This window comes from Heterodontus francisci, chromosome 2, assembly GCF_036365525.1.
Source record: "Heterodontus francisci isolate sHetFra1 chromosome 2, sHetFra1.hap1, whole genome shotgun sequence".
NCBI classification, from domain to species: Eukaryota; Metazoa; Chordata; class Chondrichthyes; order Heterodontiformes; family Heterodontidae; genus Heterodontus; species Heterodontus francisci.
The window spans coordinates 203,067,816-203,093,966 of record NC_090372.1 but is presented as its reverse complement, the minus strand read 5'-3'; the positions used below and the strand labels follow the sequence as shown (position 1 = coordinate 203,093,966).

General features: G+C 42.7%; 1 protein-coding gene across 17 annotated transcripts in view; it reads right to left on the bottom strand.

The window, feature by feature from the left end:
- The window catches only part of kmt2ca (lysine (K)-specific methyltransferase 2Ca), a 460,534-nt gene that overhangs the window by 11,736 nt on the left and 422,647 nt on the right, over positions 1–26,151 (bottom strand). For 8 of the 17 annotated variants that reach the window (XM_068015025.1, XM_068015026.1, XM_068015030.1 and 5 more), the window contains 9 exons: positions 23,894–24,048; positions 23,381–23,624; positions 21,878–22,020; positions 19,995–20,102; positions 16,791–17,916; positions 11,797–11,933; positions 5,567–5,709; positions 4,677–4,845; positions 3,901–4,017 (listed from right to left, as the gene is read on the bottom strand). In XM_068015025.1, coding sequence (XP_067871126.1) covers positions 3,901–4,017; positions 4,677–4,845; positions 5,567–5,709; positions 11,797–11,933; positions 16,791–17,916; positions 19,995–20,102; positions 21,878–22,020; positions 23,381–23,624; positions 23,894–24,048 — 2,342 coding nt within the window. Of the gene's footprint in view, positions 1–689; positions 1,714–3,900; positions 4,018–4,676; positions 4,846–5,566; positions 5,710–11,796; positions 11,934–16,790; positions 17,917–19,994; positions 20,103–21,877; positions 22,021–23,380; positions 23,625–23,893; positions 24,049–26,151 lie in introns of those variants that run through there. The other 9 variants (XM_068015031.1, XM_068015041.1, XM_068015042.1 and 6 more) reach the window with 4 other exon arrangements.

Here is a 26,151-nt window from a genome sequence, read left to right as displayed (position 1 = left end):
CAGACTGCACGTCGCGGAGCTGCCGCAATATTCAGCGCGGCAGCTCATTTAAATTGCTGGGGTGGACCACCCCCCACCCCCGATGACATGGAGGGGGCGGGCAGTCTGACCCCGACAATGACGTCAGCCGCTACTGCGCAGGCGCCGACCATTTTTTAAAAGGGCTTCGAGCCCTACATTGCAATTTAAATTTTAAAGGAATATTCGTTTTAAAAAATACATGAAGTGATCCCGACCCTCTCCCACCTGCGCCCCCCCCCCAAATATGCACAGAAGTAATTACTTGCCCTCTCCCCCCAGCCTCCTCCCCAAAATACATACCTTTTGCCGCCGACCTTCTCCCCCGCCAAAGTTCATCAACTTTAAACTTTACCCCCTTCACCAATGAAATGAATCTGACCTCGCTCCCCACCACTTTGCCCCCGCACTGAAAATCTTACCTGCTTCCCCCCTCCTCACAGTGTTCTGCCTCAGATACCGAGACGGGTATCCAAAGGCACGGGAGTACCTGTCACTGGCATGGATATGGCACCAGAATGGATGGTGGGAGCGGTTAAGTAATTAATTCATTAATTTAAATAAATTTACCTATGCAAATTTGGTTCCCATTGCCGAGAGCTGGGGGGAGGGGGGGGGGGGGGGGGGAGGAGGAGTTGCAGCAATATTGGGCTGGGCCTTCCCGGTGTCTGCCAGAGGCATCTTCCGGCTCCTGCCGCCACGACCCCCAACAACAGGAGGGGGGGGTGCGGGCTGTAAAATCAAGCCCACTATGTGGAAAATAACAAGGTTAATTCTCATCACTATTTCAAGCTAAACCTCAACTGCAGGACAAAGGGGCACAGGTGTAAGCTCACAAAAATGAAAGCTCAGGACAGCTGGCAGTCATGCAATGAGTAAGAAATAGTCTTTCAGATAAGGTAATTGATGCAATATCCAGGAGTCTTTCAAAAAGGCAGTTAGACACTGAGGGGAAGAGGTGTCTGGTTCTGTCTAAGAATGGGAGCAAATGCCTTTGCTCATCTTTATTTATCTGTGACAAGTCCATCTGTGTTTCCCACTGGGGCCAGAGTTTCCCCTGTGTATTTTAGCTTGGAGTATAAACTAGTGTTACATATAACTAGTGACTTAAAAAAAAAGCAGTTAATGGCTGCAAAATTCACTTTGTAATGAGCTTGCCTGTTGCAGATGGATTAATAAACAAATTAGTGCGGACAGCTGGAAGAGTGTTCTGTTGGGAATATAAGTTTTTGGAAGTTAGACTTCTGCAAATCTTTCTGTATAGAGAGCTGTCAGATGATGTCAATATCTTCTTTTTATTCATTCACGGGATGTGGGCGTCGCTGGCTAGGACAGCACTCATCTTCAGTTTCTACTTTTCTGGCTTTCTCCCCTCTCACTTCTCATTTGAAGAAGTATAGGTACAGGCACCACTTCAGGACATTACCACTTAATCTAGATTGACACTCCATGATAATACTGAGGGTGTACTACATTAGTGTAGATATCATCATGTCACCTGCTTGTTCTTGCAGTTTAGATGTATGTTAAATATCCCTGTGCAGTATTCTAAGAGAAACACATAAATCTACTCATGTACTGGCTAACATTCCCCGTACCTCAACCAGGATTACCAAAAACTGATGTGGACACAAAATGGCCATATTACATCGCAGTAAATGGACGTCAAAGTACATTCATTGCACTTGGAAATATCTGAAAGATATAAGGCACTATACAAATTCAGTCTGCCTAACTACAGTACAACTGATACAGATCAACAGATTTTTCTCCAAGAATACACAGAATTCTGCAATATGAGATTACTTTTACCAGGGAAAACTTGTGTACAGGGAGCACATGTCAGACATGGAAGTCAATGGATTTACCAGGGTTTTCTGTTCATTAAAATTAATTAAATTACTCTATTGTTTCTTCATTCGTTCATGGGATATGGGTATTGCTGACAAGGCCAGCATTTGTTGCTCATCCCCCAAGTGCCCTTGAGAAGGTGTGGTAAGCCACCTTTTTAAACTGCTGCAGTCTATGTGGTGTAGCTACACCTAGTGTTGCAAGGTAGGGAGTTCCAGGACTTTGACTCAGCGACGGTGAAGGGAACTGCAATATATTTCCAAGTCAGATCGTGTGTGACTTGGATAGGAACTTGCAGGTGATGGTGTTCCTATACACCTGCTGCCCTTGTTCTTCTAGGTGATAGAGGTCATGGTTTTGAAGGTGCTGTCGAAGAAGCCTTGGGCAGTGCTCGTAGATGTTACACCCTGGGGCCGAGATGACTGGCCTCCAAAAACTACAACCATCTTCATTATTATGTATAACCTAATTCACTCTGAAATAATACATCATCATAAATCACACTCTATATTCCCGAGTGGAGTCCACACAATCGTGTACTGTAGCCTCTAAGGAACATTAAACCAAGTAAGCAAGAAATAATTATAGAAATTATTCCAAAAATGTTTTCATTATGGAAATTATTTCAATACTTCCAGAACGCCATGAGAAGCAAATGAAGATTAGAACTATGGGGAGTAATCCAACATCATCCAATCCAACTAAATGTACATCAAACTGTTAATCACAACTCAGGAAAAAGTGAAGACGAAACCATCACTCTCTCAACTTAAAGAAGAATAAACGCATACTGTCCAGTCTTTCCTCTTCAAAACCATTTACACCTAATCCTCGGTCATGGAGTGGTAAAAGAAACAACAAGGGGAGGTGTCTCTGTGCATCATCCCTGTTCTTGATTTAGCCTGCTTCGCTCAACATTTGGCAGAAATCAACATTTGCCCACAACAGCAATCTGTTTAGGTTTTGAGAAACTCTTGGGGAGAGAAAAACATACTGAAAGTGCTGGAAATGCTCAACATCTGTGGAGAGAACAGATGCGTTAATGTTTCAGATGTGGACATTTTGTCATCCACTATGAGGAAGTTGCTCTTCAGGAGGGATGGGATATTGTTTATACAAGACAACAGGGCAAGAATGACACCAAAAACTTTAATAACATAAGAAGCAGGAGTAGGCCATTCGGCCCTTCAAGCTTGCTCCGCCATGCAATCAGATCAAGGTTGATCTTCTACCTCAACTATACCTGCCTGCGCTATTCCCATATCCCTTGATTTCCTTAGTATTCAAACATCTATCGATTTCTGAATTGAATATACTCAATGACAGCATCCACAGCTCTCTCTGGGGTACAGAATTCCAATGATTCACAGCCCGTCGAATGAAAGAATTTCTCTTGGTGCCACTTATCATCATCAAGGCTACCCATTGATAATTATACCTCAAAAGCTTCTCCCCCATTTCCTACATTAGAACAGTGACTACACTTCGAAAAAAGTACTTCACTGGCTGTAAAAGCACTTTGGGATGTCCTGAGGTCATAAAGGTGCTATCTAAATGCAAATCTTTTTTTTTTTTTAAAGTGTCTTACCTGAAAACAGTTAACTTGCTCTGTAATTCTGGTAGAAAGTAGAAAATCCTGAAGCTGATTAAACCTTTACAGCAAAATGCTTTGCACACATCTATCCAAAGAATTTTAAGTTGTCTAATATGTGTGAGCTGTAATTCATGGTAGGGAAGGGGTGGGGAAGGGCAAAAATTCAGATCCTGACTGATGAGATAAGAGTTCTCTGCAGGCTGTAAGGATCATAAGCAAAATTAGTTTGGAGATCCCGAGACGTAGGTGCACAAAATTAAAAAGAACATGTAGGTTGAAACAGATTGTCAAGGTACAGTAACAAGCGTGAGTAACTGAATCATACAATTTAACTGTATAGCTATTTATGTAGCTGTTTTCTATTCCATATTCACCTGTTAACATGTGTGAGCTGTAGAACAACATCCAAAATGACAAACAGTAAATGCATAAATTACCTGTGATTCGTAAAGTTTCTCCCGTCTGTTAGCCACTTCATTACGGATGATTGTTCCAATGTACTCGATGACCATGGTATGTTTCTCAATGTCTCGGGCAGCATACAAACCAAGACCCTAGAAAAACAATCATCGCTGTTAAACATTCTTGCAGCTTATCTAATTTAGATTTCACACGGGAGGAAAAAAGATTATATTTGGTCATGAGGTCCAACAGTAAAGTACTACAGTAATGCTGAGTCAACTTAAAAAATATCTACTTGAAAAAAACCGCAGTTAAATGCACAAGACGGCAAACATATTTTTGAAACATGGCTTTGAAGAATTATAGTGAGCACAACGCACTGAAGTAACGTAAAAAAAAAAACGGGCTGAGTGTAAAATGGGCTGTCAATTCGGTATAAGCCTGTTTCACACTGCTAGCAGAACCAACTTAGCCCCATGATCTTTCCTGTTATGAATACAATTGTTACTGCAAACACAACCTGGAAGCATTTTTTTAAAAAAAAGGACAACATATAATTTGTGATTGATGTCGCCTTGGTGATGTGAAGCTTTTTATTTAAATTAAATAATAACTTCAAGATAAATTCCAACAAACACTTCCCTCAATGAGGAGGGACTGAAACCTTCTCTCATTACCTTTGGCTCTAGGCATTGCCATCCCTAGGCACCATAGCCACTGGGAGCACTATAATCACAGCAGACTCTTAGCTGCATTATTCTATTTTAATCATGAAAAAAAACTGGTCACTTTTCATTGACAAAACACTGACCTGGATCCGAGAACGGGCCAGGTACACATTAATCTTCCATTCAGTCTTCATTTTGCGATACTGAGAGGATTTGGAATGGACGAATTGCTTGCTATAAGGTGCATTCAGCTCTCCTGTAACTGTGCTCTGAAAAGACTTGGACGTACTGGTACTGTTCAGTGTGTGCGGCCTAGCAGGATTTGGTACGAAGTGGAGGGAGAAAAAAAACACAAATTCTGAAGTTCCTTTTGGTCAATAGGAATAATAAAAGCAAACAGCCAGAAATATTTTTCTTTCTTCAGAAGGTGTGAAGTGAAACATAGCACATGCAACTCAACCAGCAAGTACACATACAGAGCCATGATAAGCAGTAGAGGTGCAACAATTAGATAGGAACCAATAATTTATTAATGATGCTTTAATGCTGTCAGTTTGATATTTATCTGTTGAGGGCTGTTTACAATTATGTACCAATGTTTACAGACAATTCAATTAAATTGTCTTTTTATCCTTAATTTTTTCCCTCCCTCTTTAAAACTGATTCACAACACTTAAAGCAGAATTTAGGGAAACACATGAAGAAGCACATTACATGGTGCTGGGGAATAGGACAAGAGTTATACTCCACAGGCACCATGAGCCAAAAAAAGCTCTTTCGCTGCTTAAGTATGTGATTTAATATTGAAAATGCACTATTTATGGCTATGAACTATAACATATCAATGAGGGGCAGAGAAACTGTATAAACTACAACAGTAAATATTTGCAAATGATGATTTTCAAAACTAATGCATCAAAAATCTGTATTTTGCTGTTGCACCCCTCAGTTAACAGTAGGCATGACATAGGACAGCAGAGCAAGCAATGCGACCTGCAACCTTGTAACTATGTGAAGTTGAAAACAAAAATACCTTAACACAAACCTCTTGACATGGGTACTCATCTTGGGCTCGGACCGGGCACTGCCTGAAGGATTTATTGCAAGTGGAAGCTCCATCAATGGATTCCGACCGTACCGAAAAGTGTAGTTTTCACAGTTCTCTACTCCAGGTAGCTACAATAAAAAATTCAAAATCAGCACCAGGCTGCACAAACTCAACCAATTCCCACTCAACTAGCAACGTAGAAAACTTCAGTAATCAACAAAAAGAAGACCTCATGAAATAACCACATTCAGCATAAGCTAGGAACTACATCTAGGCCTTCTTGGCCATAGAGTTTATGCATTGATTGAGTTATTTCGGAGGGGAGAAGGGGTCATTGTACAGGGTCAAGAAAATAGCTAATAATTAAAGCTTGTACCTTAACTGACAAAACCCAATCAAATACAAATTTTGTTGTTCACATCTTAAACCTCAAATTTCTCTTTAATGTAATCAGCGATCAAAAGCAATTCTTTGCCTGTAGACCTACAATTTCAGACTGCAAACTTAAAAATGCAACATAATGCAAGTACATCCATCTTGTTCCACAATAATTGTTTGGTGAGAACACCAAGTGCGTGATTTTCAACCATACCATATGACATTAATGTATACTGTAGCAGGTTCTTTAGAATAAGAGATTTAAGGCTTTCATCTCCTAGTTGAGAACCATGACGCCGTAACTTTCTTGGGTGTCATTTTTGAAAATATTGGGTGAACAATCAAACTGAGGACTAAACTCACTTAAGTATGATGTTACATGTATACTGATATCCTGGAATAGAACAAACATAGAACAGTACAGCACACGATGTGCCAAACATTAAACCTACTCTAATATCAAACTGACTACCTACCCTTCATTCTACTATCATCCATGTACCTATCCAAGAGTCGCTTAAATGTCCCTAACGTATCTGCTTCTACTACCACCACTGGCAGCGCATTCCACGCACCCACCACTCTGTGTAAAGAACCTACCTCTGACATCTCCCCGAAACCTTCCTCCAATCACCTTAAAATTATGCCCCCTGGTGATAGCCCTTTCCACCCTGGGAAAAAGTCTCTGACTATCAACTCTATCTATGCCTCTCATCATCTTGTACCCCTCTATCAAGTCACCTCTCATCCTTCTACGCTCCAATGAGAAAAGCCCTAGCTCCCTCAATCTTTCTTCGTAGGACATGCCCTCCAGTCCAGGCAGCATCCTGGTAAATCTCCTCTGCACCCTCTCTAAATATTCCACATCCTTCCTATAATGAGGCGACCAGAACTGAACACAATATTCCAAATGTGGTCGAACCAGGGCCTTATAGAACTGCAGCATAACCTCGCGGCTCTTAAACTCAATCCCCCTGTTAACGAAAGCCAACACACCATACGCCTTCTTAACAACCCGATCAACTTGGGTGGCAACTTTGAGCGATCTATGGACATGGACCCCAAGATCCCTCTGTTCCTCCACACTACCAAGAATCCTGTCTTTAAGCCTGTATTCTGCATTCAAATTCAACCTTCCAAAATGAATCACTTCACACTTTTCCAGGTTGAACTCCATCTGCCACTTCTCAGCCCAGCTCTGCATCCTGTCAATGTCCCGTTGCAACCTACAACAGCCTTCCACACTATCCACAACTCCAGCAACCTTCGTGTCATCGGCAAACTTGCTAACCCAGCCTTCCACATCCTCATCCAAGTCATTTATAAAAATCACAAAGAGCAGAGGACCCAGAACAGATCCTTGTGGAACACCACTGGTCACCGAGCTCCATGCTGAATACTTTCCATCTACCACCCCCCTCTGGCTTCTATGGGCCAGCCAATTCTGTATCCAGACAGCCAGCTTTCCCTGAATCCCATGCCTCCTTACTTTCTGAATGAGCCTACCATGGGGAACCTTATCAAACGCTTTGCTAAAATCCATATACACCACATCCACTGCTCTTCCTTCATCAATGTGTTTTGTCACATCTTCAAAGAATTCAATAAGGCTTGTGAGGCATGACCTGCCCCTCACAAAGCCATGCTGACTGTCTCTAATCAAACCATGCCTTTCCAAATAATCATAAATCCTGTCTCTCAGAATCCTCTCCAATAATATGCCCACTACCGACGTAGGTCTATAATTCCCAGGGTTATCCCTATTCCCTTTCTTGAACAAGGGAACAACATTTGCCATCCTCCAATCATCTGGTACTACTCCAGTGGACAGTGAAGACACAAAGATCATCGCCAAAGGCGCAGCAATCTCTTCCCTCGCTTCCTGTAATATCCTTGGGTATATCCCGTCTGGCCCCGGGCACTTATCTGTCCTCATATCATTCAAAATTTCCAGCACATCCTCCCTCTTAACCTCAACCTGTTCGAGCATATCAGCCTGTTCCACGCCGTCCTCAAACGACCAGATCCCTCTCACTAGTGAAAACTGAAGCATTCAGGACCTCCCCTACCTCCTCCGACTCCAGGCACAAGTTCCCTCCACTATCCCTGATTGGCCCTACCCTCACTCTGGCCATCCTCTTGTTCCTCACATAAGTGTAGAACGCATTGAGATTTTCCTTAATCCTACCCGCCAAGACTTTTTCATGTCCCCTTCTAGCTCTCCTAAGTCCATTCTTCAGTTCCTTCCTGGCTACCTTGTAACCCTCTAGAGCCCTGTCTGATCCTTGCTTCCTCAACCTTAAGTAAGCTTCCTTCTTCCTCTTGACTAGCTGTCCCACATCTCGTCATCCAAGGTTCCTTCACCCTACCATCCCTTCCCTGCCTCATCGGGACAAACCTATCCAGCAGTCGCAACAAGTGCTCCCGAAACAACCTCCACATTTCTGTCGTGCATTTCCCTGAGGACATCTGTTCCCAATTTATGCTCCCCAGTTCCTGCCTAATAGCATTGTAATTTCCCCTCCCCCAATTAAATATTTTCCCACCCTGTCTGCTCCTGTCCCTCTCCATGAATACAGTAAAGGTCAGGGAGTTGTGATCACCATCACCGAAATGCTCTCCCACCGAGAGATCTGCCACCTGGCCTGGTTCGTTGCCAAGTACCAAGTCCAACATAGGCCGACTAGAGGAGAGACCATCTACATATTGAGTCAGGAAACCTTCCTGGACACACCTGACAAAATCTGCTCCATCCAAACTATTTGCACTAAGGAGGTTCCAATCAATATTAGGGAAGTTGAAGTCACCCATGACAACAACCCTGTTACTTCTGCACCGTTCCAAAATCTGCCTCCCAATCTGTTCCTCCATGTCTCTGTTGCTATTGGGGGGTCTATAGAAAACTCCCAACAAAGTGACTGCCCCTTTTCTGTTTCTGAGTTCCACCCATAATGACTCAGTAGACAAACCCTCCTCGACGACCTCCCTTTCTGCAGCTGTGACACTATCCCTGATTAACAATGCCACTCCCCCACCTCTTTTACCTCCCTCCCTATTCCTTTTGAAACATCTAAACCCTGGAACATCCAACATCCATTCCTGCCCCTGAGATATCCACGTCTCCGTAATGGCCACAACATCGTAGCTCCAAGTACTGATCCATGCTCTAAGTTCATCACCCTTATTCCTGACACTTCTTGCGTTAAAATAGACACACCAACCCATCATACTGGCTGCAACTTTGCCCTGTCAACTGACTAACCTTCCTCACAGACTCTCTGCACTCTGTATCTGCCTGTTTAACAGCTACCCCATCCACCGATCCGTGGCTCCTGTTCCCAGCCCCCTGCCAAACTAGTTTAAACCCTCCCGAAGAGCTCTAGCAAACCTCCTGCCCAGGATATTGGTGCCCCTTCAGTTCAGATGCAACCCGTCCTTCTTGTACAGGTCCCACCTTCCCCAGAAGGTATCCCAATGATCCACATATCTGAATCCCTCCCTCCTACACCAGTTCTAGCACGTGGCACCGGTAACAATCCTGAGATTACTACGCTGCTCGTCCTGCCTTTCAGCTTCCAACCTAACTCCCTACATTCGCTTTTCAGGTCCTCATCCCTTTTCCTAGCGATGTCATTGGTACCGATATGTACCACGACCTCTGGCTGCTCCCCCACCCCCTTAAGAATCGTATAGACTCGATCCGAGACATCGCTGACCCTGGCACCCGGGAGGCAACATACCATCCGGGAGTCTCGTTCGCGACCACAGAATCTCCTGTCTGTTCCTCTAACCATTGAATCTCCTATCACTATCGCTCTCCTATTCTCCCCCCTTCCCTTCTGAGCCACTGAGCCAGGCTCAATGCCAGAGACCTGGCCACTGTGGCTTTCCTCTGGTAGGTCGTCCCCCCCAACCGTATCCAGAACGGTATACATATTACTGAGGGGAATGGCCACAGGGGATCCCTGCACTGTGCGCCTATTCCCTTTCCCTCCCCTGACGGTCACCCTTTATCCTGTAACTTAGGTGTCACTACTTCCCTATAACTACTCGCTATCACCCCCTCTGCATCCTGAATGATCCAAAGTTCATCCAGCTCCAGTTCCCTAACGCGGTCTGCGAGGAGCTGGAGTTGGGTGCACTTCTCACAGGTGAAGTCAGCAGGGACACAAGTGGTGACCCTTACCTCCCACATCCTGCAAAAGGAGCATACAACTGCCCTAGCTTCCATCCCCTCCGCACTAAATTGACAACAGAGATTATTTATATATTTTAAACTGCCCAAATATATAGGATTTACTTACCCAGCAGTCCCCTGGTCCGCCGAAACAAAAGGTAATTTACTTTAAGCTGAAACTCACCTTCCCAGCTGATAACTCGCTCGTACTATCCTGCTTCCGAATGTTGAAATCAAATGGCTGGCTGAAAGGTCTTCATCCAAACTTATTTTTGTCATCTGGTCTCCGGTTCGAAATAAAGATTTGCATTTATGTCACTCTTTGGGCTACATTTTTATTGGCGGCAAGCTTCAAAATGGTGGCCCACCCATGTGGGCCACATGCCAAAGAGCTGCCATGATCTCAAGCACGGTGGCACATTTAAATAACTGGGGCGGGCTGCCCAAGGCCCCCGCCCCGATCACATGGAGGGTGCGGGCTGTCCATCGCCGACAATGGCGTCAGCTGCCTGTGCCCAGGCGCTGATGCCATTTTTTTTTTTTAAAAAGGGCTGTTAGCCCTACCAGCTTATTTAAATATTTAAGGAAATATTCAATAAAATTATATAAATACATTTTCTTTGCCCTTCTCCCCACCCCATTAACAAATTAATTATTTGCCCACCTCCCCCCCAAAATACTTAATGTAACCATCTGATACTCCCCTCCCAAACTGCACAAAGTTTAAACTACAACCCTTCCCACCATCCCCTACACCCATGACGTTAATTTGACCCTGTCCCCCACTCCCCCCCACACTGGTAAACTTACCTCCTCCCCCTTCCCCACCAGCGTTGTGCCTCATTGCCCCAGATGGGGATCTGTAGGCACGAGTACCAGCCGCTGCTCTGAAGATAGCAGCGGGCTTGTAAGATCCCAGGTAAGTGCACATTTACTTATTTTTATTCATTTGCATATGTTAATTCAGGTCCGGTCATCCAGCAGCAGGGAAGGTTGCTACAGTGCCTTGCCACTGATGGGAGGATCAGGCCGGGCCGGGCCCTGCCAGTGTCGAGGTCCGTGGCAGGCCTCATCCAGGGCCATCTGCAGGACTGCCCCCGCCCACCCCCCCAACCCCCCACAGATCCCGACGTCGAGGGCTCCTTAAAATCCAGCCCTTTATCTGTAAGAAAAGCTTCAAAGACCTTCATACATAATGAATTACTTTGCAGTGTCATGTAGGAAAATCTGGCAGCATTTGGCCCAGGAAAATTCCAATGAATAGTAATGGGATCAATGGCCAGTTATTTTTTTTTAGTGGTAGTAGTTGAAAGAGAAATGCGGCTAGAACACTGGGCGAACTTCAGGGTCCTCATTAAACAGTGCCACAAGGTCCAGCAGACATGACTGTGTTAACATCCAATTCAAACAACAGCACATCTCGATAGTGCAGGACTCCCTCAGTAATTAACACAGTGCCAGCTGCATTGTGTTCAAGCGTCTTAAAGTGCAGGAAAGAAAAACTGACCTTTTGTCACAATGCTGATTTTTTTTTTTTACAATTCAGATTTTCTTGAGAGAACTCATTTTTAAAAGTGGTCAAATCTCCTACTATAGCAGAGGCACATCTCAAAGCTTTGATTAACTGCAACACATGTAGTATGTTGTAAAAACCCCATACCGATTCTGCTATCCTTGTGACTGCAGAAACAGTCAAGCCAAAGAGGTCATCTCCCTTAAGGTAGTCTGGGAAGAGTTTCAGCATATCAGCATCTTTTCGGAGGCGAGCTATGGGTTCCAGAAGCTTTTGCCACACTCCTGAAAGAGAAAACATGGAATTTCCATAGTATGATAAAATTTCAGTATTATGTTTTTTTAAACATTTCAATAAATACATTTCCCACTATCGTCATTTATTCTTATAGTTCTAAAATAAGCTTGTCTCATCATTTAGGTTCATACTTAGATCCTCCATTTTTAATTCTTCAGCCCTTTGGCAACAAATCCATATCTCTGTTTTTACAGCTTTTTTTAAAAACATGAATTTCTTTTCCAATGCCTCACCCACTCCACATTGACTGCATAAACTGAACTCAAAACCTTTTAGTTTTGGTGACTGCAGCTTGACAGTAGCGAAGGTGTGAGAGCGAGCTTACAGCTGGGAAGTCAATTTCAGTGGAAGTTTAAAAGTTAATTCCCTTTTGTTTTCGGAGGACCAGGGGACTGCTGGATTTGTTGGGAATTTAGAATAGAGGGAATGGAAGTTAAGGCAGTTGAATGTTCCTCCTGCAGAATGTGGGAGGTAAGTGTCGCCAAGAGTGTCCCTGCTGACTGCATCTGCGGGAAGTGCACCCAACTCCAGCTCCTCGAGAACCGCGTTAGGGAGCTGGAGCTGGATGAACTTCGGATCATTCGGGAGGTGGAGGGGGTTATTGAGAGGAGTTATGGGGAGGTAGTCACACCTCAGGTAAAAGAAGTAGGTAGATGGGTTACCGTCAGGGGAAGGAGAGGGAACCAGCAGGCAGTGCAGGGATCCCCTGTGGCCGTTTCCTTCAACAACAGGTATACCGTTTTGGATACTGTTGCGGGGGACGACTTACCAGGGGTAAGCAATGGGGTACAGTTATCTGGCACAGAGTCTGTCCCTGTTGCTCAGAAGGGAAGGGGGAAGAGGAGCAGAGCATTAGTCATTGGGGACTCCATAGTTAGGGGAACAGATAGGAGGTTCTGTGGGAACGAGAGAGACTCACGGTTGGTAAGTTGCCTCCCAGGTGCCAGGGTTTGTGATGTCTCGGATCGTGTTTTTGGGATCCTTAAGGGGGAGGGGGAGCAGCCCCAAGTCGTGGTCCACATAGGCACCAACGACATAGGTAGGAAGAGAGATGGGGATTCAAGACAGAAATTCAGGGAGCTAGGGTGGAAGCTAAGAGCGAGAACAAACAGAGTTGTTATCTCTGGGTTGTTGCCCGTGCCACGTGATAGCGAAGTGAGGAATAGGGAGAGAGAGGAGTTGAACACGTGGCTGCAGGAGGGAGGGTTTTGGTTTCCTGGATAATTGGGGCTCTTTCTGGGGTAGGTGGGACCTCTACAAACAGGATGGTCTTCACCTGAACCAGAGGGGTACCAATATCCTGGGGGGGAGATTTGCTAGTGCTCTTCGGGGGGATTTAAACTAATTCAGCAGGGGAATGGGAACCTAAATTGTAGTGCCAGTGTACAGGATGTTGAGAGTAGTGAGGTCAGGGATAAGGTTACAAGGACGCAAGAGGGCACTGGCAAGCAAGAACCTGGTTTAAAGTGTGTCTACTTCAACGCCAGGAGCATCCGGAATAAGGTGGGTGAGCTTGCAGCATGGAGTGGTACCTGGGATCTCGATGTCGTGGCCATTTCGGAGACATGGGTAGAGCAGGGGCAGGAATGGATGTTGCAGGTTCCGGGATTCAGATGTTTCAGTAAGAACAGAGAAGATGGTAAAAGAGGGGGGGGGGGGGGGGGGGGGGGTGTGGCATTGTTAATCAAGGAGAGTATTACAGCGACAGAAAGGACATTTGAGGACTCGTCTACTAAGGTAGTATGGGCCGAGGTTAGAAACAGGAGAGGTGAGGTCACCCTGTTGGGAGTCTTTTATAGACCTCCAAATAGTTCCAGAGATGTAGAGGAAAGGATAGTGAAGATGATTCTCGACAGGGGCGAGAGTAACAGGGTAGTTGTTATGGGGGACATTAACTTTCCAAATATCAACTGGAAATACTATAGTTCGAGTACTTTAGATGGGTCAGTTTTTGTCCAGTGTGTGCAGGAGGGTTTTCTGACACAGTATGTAGACGGGCCAACCAGGGGCGATGCCACATTGGATTTGGTACTGGGTAATGAACCCGGCCAGGTGTTAGATTTAGATGTCGGTGAGCACTTTGGTGATAGTGACCACAATTCGGTTAGGTTTATCTTAGCGATGGGCAGGGACAGGTATATACTGCAGGGCAAAAATTATAGCTGGGGGAAAGGAAATTATGATGCAATTAGGCAAGATTTAGGATGCGTAGGATGGGGAAGGAAACTGCAGGGGATGGGAACAATCGAAATGTGGAGCTTATTCAAGGAGCAGCTACTGCGTGTCCTTGATAAGTATGTACCTGTCAGGCAGGGAGGAAGTTGTCAAGCGAGGGAGCCGTGGTTTACTAAAGAAGTTGAAGCGCTTGTCAAGAGGAAGGCGGCGGCTTATGTTAGGATGAAACGTGAAGGCTCAGTTAGGGCGCTTGAGAGTTACAAGCTAGCCAGGAAGGATCTAAAGGGAGAGCTAAGAAGAGCAAGGAGAGGACACGAGAAGTCATTGGCGGATAGGATCAGGGAAAACCCTAAGGCTCTCTATAGGTATATCAGGAATAAAAGAATGACTAGAGTTAGATTAGGGCCAATCAAGGATAGTAGTGGGAAGTTGTGTGTGGAATCAGAGGAGGTAGGGGAAGTGTTAAATGAATATTTTGCGTCAGTATTTACAGTGGAGAAAGAAAATGTTGTCGAGGAGAATACTGAGATTCAGGCTACTAGGCTAGATGGGATTGAGGTTCACAAGGAGGAGGTGTTATCAATTTTGGAAAGTGTGAAAATAGATAAGTCCCCTGGGCCAGATGGGATTTATCCTAGGATTCTCTGGGAAGCTAGGGAGGAGATTGCAGAGCCTTTGTCCTTGATCTTTATGTCGTCATTGTCGACAGGAATAGTGCTGGAAGACTGGAGGATAGCAAATGTTGTCCCCTTGTTCAAGAAGGGGAGTAGAGACAGCCCTGGTAATTATAGAACTGTGAGCCTTACTTCAGTTGTGGGTAAAATGTTGGAAAAGGTTATAAGAGACAGGATTTATAATCATCTTGAAAAGAATAAGTTCATTAGCGATAGTCAGCACGGTTCTGTGACGGGTAGGTCGTGCCTCACAAACCTTATTGAGTTTTTCGAGAAGGTGACCAAACAGGTGGATGAGGGTAAAGCAGTGGATGTGGTGTATATGGATTTCAGTAAGGCGTTTGATAAGGTTCCCCATGGTAGGCTATTGCAGAAAATACGGAAGTATGGGGTTGAAGGTGATTTAGAGCTTTGGATCAGAAATTGGCTAGCTGAAAGAAGACAGAGGGTGGTGGTTGATGGCAAATGTTCATCCTGGAGTTTAGTTACTAGTGGTGTACCGCAAGGATCTGTTTTGGGGCCACTGCTGTTTGTCATTTTTATAAATGACCTGGAAGAGGGTATAGAAGGGTGGGTTAGTAAATTTGCGGATGACACGAAGGTCGGTGGAGTTGTGGATAGTGCCGAAGGATGTTGTAGGGTACAGAGGGACATAGATAGGCTGCAGAGCTGGGCTGAGAGATGGCAAATGGAGTTTAATGCGGAATAGTGCGAGGTGATTCACTTTGGAAGGAGTAACAGGAATGCAGAGTACTGGGCTAATGGGAAGATTCTTGGTAGTGTAGATGAACAGAGAGATCTTGGTGTCCAGGTGCATAAATCCCTGAAGGTTGCTACCCAGGTTAATAGGGCTGTTAAGAAGGCATATGGTGTGTTAGCTTTTATTAGTAGGGGGATCGAGTTTCGGAGCCACGAGGTCATGCTGCAGCTGTACAAAACTCTGGTGCGGCCGCACCTGGAGTATTGCGTGCAGTTCTGGTCACCACATTATAGGAAGGATGTGGAAGCTATGGAAAGGGTGCAGAGGAGATTTACTAGGATGTTGCCTGGTATGGAGGGAAGGTCTTACGAGGAAAGGCTGAGGGACTTGAGGTTGTTTTCGTTGGAGAGAAGGAGGAGGAGAGGTGACTTAATAGAGACATACAAGATAATCAGAGGGTTAGATAGGGTGGATAGTGAGAGTCTTTTTCCTCGGATGGTGATGGCAAACACGAGGGGACATAGCTTTAAGTTGAGGGGTGATAGATATAGGACAGATGTCAGAGGTAGTTTCTTTACTCAGAGAGTAGTAGGGGCGTGGAACGCCCTGCCTGCAACAGTAGTAGACTCGCCAACTTTAAGGGCATTTAAGTGGTCATTGGATAGACATATGGATGAAAATGGAATAGTGTAGGGTCAGATGGTTTCACAGGTCGGCGCAACATCGAGGGCCGAAGGGCCTGTACTGCGCTGTAATGTTCTAATTCTAATTCAACCTTATTGTGATTAATAACTATAGATTTACTCAGTCAAAATGATCAGTCCTGTGAGTTGCTCAACTTAAATAATTCAAGAATTGATATCTGTAGTTTGTTGGAAGTCCATATTCAATTTAGTGGTCACTTGTGACCATGTGGAAGTCAAAGTACCTTTCAGTCTGAAGCTACTTAGGATGAACTCCTTTTCAGAAGAAGTAACCTCAATCTGATAGAGATAATTGATAATTTCCATTACTACAGGCCACAAGAAATATGTGCACATCAATGGAATTACATGAGGAGAGAACAGTGCTGAAATGTCAAAAAAGCACACATTGTGATTCATTCTGTGACAGGTGTGCAATCACTGCTGTACATTAATATCTTGGATAAAGTGAGACATATTTTGGTTGAAATCCAGACTTAACTTATTTCGAAATTTGTAGAAAAAGCTGGCAGGCATTTGACTAATTAAAATACCATCCGGTATGAAATGGTTGATGCCATACTTGCGAGAAAACAAAATGCTTTTTCTTACCTTTTGGAGAACTTCCTGTTAAGACCAGATCCTCATGACCTTGTTCAATGACTCGGACCACAAACTCTGGAACATTATCTTTCTCTTCAATGGAGCAGAGATACCGACTGCGTTTGTTGGAGTAACGTGTGCTCCAGTAAAAGCGGCTCGCCTCATAGCCAACTGGGTAGAGTGCTATCGAACTGTGGAAAGACTGCATCTGCTGTGGGAGAAGTTGTCCGATGGCATGGAAAATTAGTCCCCCAACGCGAAAAGTGTGGTTGCGTTCTCCTCGCTGGACAATGCTAGCAACTTGTTTTACCTCGTCTCGTTGTACGTAGACCCTCCTAAAGACAGCAAAATACGTTAACTCTTGCTCATGGGGTGCCTTTGGTTTATGCATTGAGCAGAGCATAGTCTTGTCCTTAAAAAACATACATTGGGCTTTACTGGCACAGGTAAAGTGATAAATATTCGTGCATCTTATCCGATGACATGTCCCAGTAGCTCCCATTTTATGACAGAAGACACATTTCATAGAAAGACCCCGTCTCAAAGCCATCTCCACATTAATCAAGGCGCCAGCTTGTGTCTCATATACTTCTGTGGACCAGAGGGCACAGTTCAAGTGGACCCAGAGATCCAGATCAAGGTTCAGGAGCCTCGCGGCTCCATTGGTTGTTCCATCCCCTTCTTCGTGACATAAACAACATCTTCTATAGTCTCGGGGCATGGGTTCAGGCTTTAGTGATGTCCCAAGTTTCTTTAGAAGCTCATCTATCTCTTCTTCAGATGCTAACTTCAAATGTGCTTTAGGAATGACTATTTGAACTCGCCACTTTTTCCACTTCATCCCTTTCCACCTTTTAACTGCTGGACGGTTGTCATCCAGATCCCCCTGCAGCGACCTTGGCCTAGGCTTCAGCTTCACTGTAACCTTGAGATCTTCTGGTTTTGACTCTTGTTTGAGGTCCTGCAGGGTGGCGGGAGGGAAATAAACAGTTGGAGTAGTTGGAGACACTGCATTCTCCTGAATCTGTGGAAGGCGATGGACATCTAAAGAGGAGGTGTTGTTGTTGTAGTGATGGAATGTGTTTCTCGTCACATCTTTGGCTGGCTGCTCTACCACTATAGATGCAACTTCCTGCTGTGCGAAAAGAAAAGACAAGGTGAATTTTAAGATAATTTTATTTCATCCTGGATCTAGTAAGAACAATGATCAATCTTTCAGAAGAATGGATGCAAACTATTGAGTAATGTCAGATTTAAAACCAATATTATTTAACATTACCCTGTAAAAATTTGACTAAGCATTCAGAATGCTATCAAAGAGTTAACTTCAGTATTTTACACATTTAAGTTGCACATATCTATGCAGATCTAAAAAAAAGCATCAAACCATTTTTAAAAATAAAATCTAGTATTCTTACAAATGAACAGCACTGTGGCAAATTGAAGAGTCTGCATTGTTTTGCCCTGTCCCCATTAACACATTGGGGCAGCAAAGTGGCTAGCTCCAGCGACCCAGGTTTGATTCTGGGTACTGCCTGTGCGGAGTTTGCAAGTTCTCCCTGTGACTGCGTGGGTTTTCGCCGGGTGCTCCGGTTTCCTCCCACAGCCAAAGACTTGCAGGTTGATAGGTAAATTGGCCATTATAAATTGCCCCTAGTAGAGGTAGGTGGTAGGGGAATTGAGGGAAGGTGGGGATGAGGTAGGAAAATGGGATTAATGTAGGATTAGTATAAATGGGTGGTTGATGGTCAGCACTGACTTGGTGGGCCGAAGGGCCTGTTTCAGTGCTGCATCTATAAATAAAAAAAAATTAAAACACATGTGCACATATGTCATGCATTTAAATGCACCATCCACATGTACCATTTCAAGCAACAGAAAACCAAGCAACATGGCCGTAAATAGGAATTATAAATCTGGTGTGAATCATTTTACGGTATGTAGTGCTGGAAAGTTTTCTGACAAAAGAAATGGAGAGCTTCTTGACATGAATTCCTTAAGGAAATAAGTGTGCATGAATCAAATAAAGGGGAATTACTTTCAACCTGAAAGAAACTTTGGAAGTTTCTACATCACCCAATGCCAACTGAGTCTGAAATTATCTTAAGTTGGGAAGTGCCTGGAGGTGTCATGCTGTTAATTATGCTACTTAACTGCTCATTGTAGTTGTCTGTGGGTAGGATGAAACTAGAAGTGACTACAAAGCTCCTTCTAATGTGAAAATAATGGCAATGAGTTATGTAAGGTGTAGATAGCAGTTAATCTCAACTGAATCATTTTATCTGAAATTTGGTATTTGTAAACCCACAATCTTTTACAAAAATGGGATCAGAATTATGAAATGCCAGCAACTTAGGATACAAGCAATTAAAAAATTCTCCTTTCGATGGCATGAAAATGTTATTCTCACTCTTCATCATCCACCTGGCAACTGGTCTTCCCTCCCATGGACCGTCAGCCAGGCCAGAACCAATAAACTGAAGAGGTCTATGTTTCATGTTGATCAAAGACTGCAGATTCAAACAGGGCTTTCTGTGTTAGCTGCTCTGGATTGCCCCATGCATTTCACTAATTTTAAGAACTCGCCCACAACTGATATTTGACTAATTTTCCTAGTTTATCCTTCTTAATCAGAGGTGTTACAATAGCTACAGTGGTCTCTGATGCCCTGGTGCAATTTACATAGTGAAGAATGAATAATTGTGATCACAGCCGCTATTAATCTCCTTTCTGAATTTCTTCAACAGCCTCTGAGGTACATGCCATCAGAGCCCAGCGACTTATTCACCTTAACTGATTTTCAACAGTACTTTAAAAAAAATATTGCCCTCTGGTACATCTACATCCTTACTTCAACCATCATTTGTAAAAACTGATGCAAAGGATGAGTAGAATGCTCTTTTAAAATATCACTAATTTTTACATGACGTTATGTCAATCAGTTATGTTATCCGCCAGTGGAATCCATTGTACAGCAATGAAATAGAATAGTCAACCTTGTATGTTTGCATGATGAAATCCTCTATTATGTACATTTTTAACCCAATATTTGACACAGGTGGTTTGTTTTTTGGGACCTACTTAAATATATCCATAATATCTTCATAACATTTATTTTTATATTACATAGGTACTATAATTGTAACTTTATCTTTGTACATTTAGGGCAGATAATTATAAAATTGCCCTCATTCTAAAAACACTATTGATTACCTTTGACTCGGGAGTTTTTGCTTGTGTGGCCATTGCGTACTGCACGAAGCAATTATTGCTACAGAAGACAATATCAGCCTCTGTTTTGCCTGTTCTGTCTCTTGAATCCTAAGGGAGAAAATAAAAGATTTAAGATGGTTCTGGCACAAACGTGTACAAATGTACCCCCAAGTGACTATGAATTAACAGATGAGTGAAGTCTTGCTGTCAAAACTGAAGCTAACTATCAAAACAGTAATCAACACACAAATGGCAAGCAGACTTTGATGCTATACATAATTATTAAATTTATGTGCTCTAAATGAGACTAGGTACTATGGAGCTATAACACTATTATACACTATACAAAGTGGCTTTCAGAAAAAAAAGTTGCAACAGCATCACACCATTTATGAAGCTGGTTACAGTGCTCCATTGTTTCACCGGTGAGAGTCTTTTTTTCCTTAAAAGAAATGTCACCAGCACTTTATTTAGAACAAAAATCAGTTAAAACAGATTTAGGATTAACATTTATTTAATTATATCAATATTCAGTGGTTTTTGTTTATGTTTGTTTACCTTCTACAATAGGTAGCAAGATCCTCAGACCAAATTCTGGAAGTCCAGCACTGTTACTGAGGCTAGTAGCTTGTCATGGATCAAGCCTTCAAAGGTGATGTTTAACATTCATGTTGTTCACCTTGATTTGGATTTTTTTTTTTTTAAGTATTGAAAAATCTAGGTGAACAGCCAAGAATCGTGGCACAGTATGGCAGCAGGGTCAGAATGAAAGGAGAGGAGATAAATGAAATAGCAGTAGCTAGATTGATAGACACATTTCAGTAGAACCTTTGGTACTTGATCTTGGATTTCAATGTTTGAGCTCTGCCTTATTCACAATGGTGAAACACGTGACTATCCCCTTTAGAAGGGACAACATTATCGTGTTTGACATTAATTGGCAGCTGGCTCCACTATTCTTTAAAGCCCATCAGCTACCTTCAATCAGATCCCAAGCTTTTGTCTCTGGTAAGCGGATGACAGCATCCTTCTAGGTTCAAACGTACGGTTACCTAATCTTTCCAATTACCATTTTACAGTTAATGCAGCAGGTCGTGACGGGATTGTGATCTGATGTTCATAGTCAGCTATCTGGATGGAATATGGTGCTGCATAACACTGAATATAATCTACCTGTCTAAAACTAGATTAAGGCTGAATCACTCGGCTGGCAGATGGAATACATTTCCAAACTAACTAATTTCCTACTGGAGACTTTCAATTAGCTCAATCATATAACCAAAGCTTGAGATAGGTATTTCTTTCAGATTGCCAATGCAAGAAACACTTGGATGCACATCGAGAGAGAGAGAAACATGACAACAGGTGATCTGATGTCAATGGCTCACTGTGAGAGAGTATTATATCAAGCATAAACCACCTGGGTTAGACAATTAGCAACCAGGAAGAAGTGCAAAAAAAAAAATCACAGTAATTATAATATTGACATTCTTTTAATGTGTAGCCCCCCACCATCAAAGCCATTGTACTGTCGGAGGAAAAGATTTTGATGTATCAATGCCGTTGCATTATTATTCTTTTATAGGTTGGTGCTACAACATTTAATCACTTCTAAATTGCATCACAGTAAATTGTGCTCCTGTGCCAATAATATATTGCCATGTGACTATATTGGATTTTTTTTTTTTATAAACACTAACAGTCTTCTTCGAAGGGACCTCACCAAAAGAAAATTTAACCGGAAATGAAGTAATTCCCTGCAATGTCCTGAATTCTACAATTTTCCTGTTAAAGCACTTATCTGACCAATCAATACTGTGCATAAGATTAAACTTTGTTCAGATAATTTTGCAGTAAATATTACCGGCCATAGAAAAACATACCTGCTTGCTATATGAAAGATCAGTGACCGTCTTCCGTACGCCATTGCCAAGCACTACAACATCACAATGACGGCACCACTGAGGTTTAGAGCTGGTAGAACTGTTCACGACTGCTCGATTATTTGCTTTAAGTGCCATTGTGCCTGTTACAGGGGGGATAGATCAATGCTAATTGGATAAAAAGAAAATAGCACATGCCAGGCTACAGAATTAAGAGCCGTCTCTCTTGCATTTAACTTTCTGAACTTGTTACATTCATAAAAGTTCATAGTTCTTTCAGAAGCATCAAATTATTACAGATCATTTCAAAACTGATACATTGGCATTTTAGTGTACTTCATTTTATTTATACATACATATATATATTTTATATATAATGTGTACACACACACATTCAAACTGACTGTGTAATTCTAGCTTGAATCAACAGAGTTTGCAAGTTCTCCCTGTGTCTGCGTGGGCTTTCGCCGGGTGCTCCGGTTTCCTCCCACATCCAAAAGACTTGCAGGTGATAGGTAAATTGGCCGTTGTAAATTGCCCCTAGTGTAGGGAGGTGATAGGGAATATGGGATTACTGTAGGGTTAGTATAAATGGGTGGTTGCTGGTCGGCACAGGCTTGGTGGGCCGAAGGGCCTGTTTCAGTGCTGTATCTCTAAATAAAAATAAAATTTTGTTCACCATCATTTAACTTGTGGAAGGCTAATGGAGGAACCTTCCCTGGTCTGGACTGCACCATTCTATCAATCTGTAGAGGGCAGCTAACTTGTCACTTAAGTATTCATCGACTTACAATATAATGCACTGGAGTTCAGTCTTTTACAATTCATGAACAAATTACAGAACCCCAGACAAACCACATGTAATTAATAGAAGATAAATCAAATCTAGGCAAATCAGATTGCAGAATATTGTATGTACAACTCTTTGTATGTTTTTGTTATCTGGTTGTTTTAGATCTTTGACTGCTATATACTATCCCTGGCTTGGAAAATCTTCAAATCTAACTTTTAATGAATTTCTGAAAGCTTTATAACCACTAGTGGATTTTAATTTGAAGGTAATTGCTATATTCTGGGTACCACTGATATTACGGAAATTCATACTTAAGCAGTTCCCCTTCCTTCCTCAGTTGTGTACCTTTTCTGTGAACATAACAACATAAGAAATAGGAGCAGGAGTACGTCATTCAGCCCCTCAAGCCTGCCCTGCCATTCAATAAGATCATGGCTGACCTGTCCCAGTCAACTCCTCTTTCGGGCCTGGTCACAAGATTGACTGTTGTTCCCTTTTTAAAAGATGAAACTCAAGCGTACAGTAGCATATGTCAATAAACACATCAGCAATTTCTTGAACCATTTCCTGCAACACCACCAGAGTAAAACAAAAAGCAAAAATCTGCAGATGGCAGAAATCTAAAACAAACTGCACACAGCACCAATGGAGAAAACAGACACACTGCCAACAGCATTATCCACATCAGAAGATTGAACAAACAAACTTACCACTGGCAGGAATCATATACGGGAGGCCTGCAGGCCCAACAGGTCTCATAATCTTGATGGGGCCAGTAAAGCTAGGTTGGGAGCCTTGAGCCATCAATGAAGGTCTGCTTTCCCAGGCTTGATTGAATTTGTAAGCATTAATCAAAGGCATTGAAGGTGGTTCAGGTGCACTGCTGACCTCATAACTGTTGGGAACTTTAACGTGCAGGAGGTCAGCTACTGCTGCTACAACACCATTAATATCCTAAAGTTAAAAGAAATGTATATAGTGTAGGTAAATTAGATTGAAGATCAGATACAACAAAGTCAGATTTAGGGACATGTGCTCTCTACTTCAGTATTTTAAAACAATTTTTAAAAATCGGCAAATAAAATTAGTGCTTGATGTTGAAGGGGCACTATTTGGGGGATGGCTAGGGGTCATATGAAGTGTACTATTCTTAAAAGCAGAAAACACCAAATACACACACAAGATATTTCACCAAATTTTATATGAAAACATCAAGGTCTCACCTCAGCTGCTGTCGGGGTCAGAGTAAGTGCTACAGACAGAAGACCAATTTTAGGCCCATTTTGGGACTGTGCAAATTGATGTCCAAAAATCATAGTTGAACCCATATTTCCAAAGGTTGACTCCATCTTAACATCACTCCGTCGTGCTTCTGAACCTGAAACCAGAAAAGAAATGCATTATTACCTTGTAATCTGCAAAATCTCAAGTGTGAAAAATCTCACCGCCTAATTATGCTTCATTTTTGATATGATGCTAAGGCTGGCTCAAATTTAATACAATGAAATCCTTATTTTGTGTATTTAGCATACTTGTACGATATAGAAAAATTCATCAAATTTCAGTTATTGATTCAAGCTCACTAAAATGATGTTGAGTCATTACGGGAAGCACTTATTGTTCATTGAAATGTCAAATTGGGCGGCACTGTGGCGCAGTGGCTAGCACCGCAGTCTCACAGCTCCAGTGACCCGGGTTCGGTTCTGGGTACTGCCTGTGTGGAGTTTGCACGTTCTCCCTGTGACCTCGTGGGCTTCCGCCGGATGCTCCGGTTTCCTCCCACAGCCAAAGACTTGCAGGTTGATAGGTAAATTGGTCATTGTAAATTGCCCCTAGTGTAGGTAGGTGGTAGGAGAATTGTGGGATGTGGTAGGGAATATGGGATTAATGTCGGATTAGTATAAATGGGTGGTTGATGGTCAGCACAGACTCGGTGGGCCAAAGGGCCAGTTTCAGTGCTGTATCTCTAAATAAAATAAATAAATTTATTACAAGGCCAACCAATCGTAGCAATGGGAAAGATACTTAAGTCTACAGAAGTTATAACTCTTCTTCTGGTGAGAAGAAAATCTTCCATCAAACTTGATATAAGTTCAGAGATTTTAAAATGACTTCAAGATCTTCCATGATGCTGTTCTCAGTCACAGTAAAATAAAAAATGCAGGAGGCCAGGCAGGTCCAGGTAGTGCAGTGCAACACAATGGTCAAGTCTAAGGGAGAAGGTGGAAAAAAGTGAACCTGGGTTCAGAGAAGCAGAGTTCAGGAAAAGCCCAATGCTTTTTTTCTTCATTCTTTCATGGGATGTGGGCGTCGCTGGCAAGGCCAGCATTTGTTACCCATCCCTAATTGCCCTTGGCTTAAGAACATAAGAAATAGGAGGAGTAGGGCATCCAGCGCCTCAAGCCTGCTCTGCCACTCAACCGATCATGGCTGATGATCAACTTCAACACCTTTTTCCTGCACACACCCCATATCTCTTGTTATCTTTAATATCCAGATGAGAGTCCTTGTAAAATAAGGTTTTTGGAAATGTATGAGCCATTGCATCAATTCTGACTACGTAGCAAGTTCAATATTTTGAAGGGTCAATAACTTTCCAGATATTAAAATATTATTCCATTATAATTGAGCAACTTTCTTTAATATAAAAAAAGCTTTTAGAATGTGTAAGGTGAAATTAGAAGTTTTCTTTATAAAATCATTTTACTCTGACCTTGAGGCAGAGTCACAGTTACATGAATAATCAATAAAAATATACTTCAATAGATTGCAGATGTATGGAGACTAGCAGTCACCACTCAGCATCAGATAAATAATACATAGGAGGGAAGGTGCACATCCTGGTCTGGAGGTCACATGGTCAAGAATCAGAACAAAAATTCAGTTTATTCTACCCATTCTGTGGAATGCCTCCTTTCACCGAAATAGACACATTTCAGATTTAAAATGTATTGCATTGCTATACATGCAGATACATTTTCACTGAAATTTAGAATACAAAATAAAAAATGCCTATTATGAAAGTAATTGCATTATTTTTAAATATTTTTTATTTTTTGAGAACTTGTGTTAAAACTAAAAAGATTCCATGGATTTTCTTTTACCAAGTTCACCAACAGGGCAAGATGTTGTTCGAAAGCCACCTGTGCTGGAGGCCACTGGTGATTTGAGCTCAGCAGAACCCTTGGTGACTTGAGAAAAAATGGTTACACAGAAGCCACATGTCAAGCTTTGTGGAGGTCAGGTGGTCGAGTCTGTGTTTGGGGTTTGGACATTGTTTTTCAGTTTTTGTTGTGTGGTGAACTGTTTGAGGACAGTTGGTGTTTCCTGTCAAGGAGAAAATAAATCACCCAGCTCACCACCTTCTCTACCTTTCTGAAGAAATCCTACCAGGATCTAGTGAGAGAAAAATCCCTGGTGCCACATAGCTCCCGAGGAGCTGGAAAAAAAATCCTGTGATTCAAGTGTGTGCTGGCAGAAA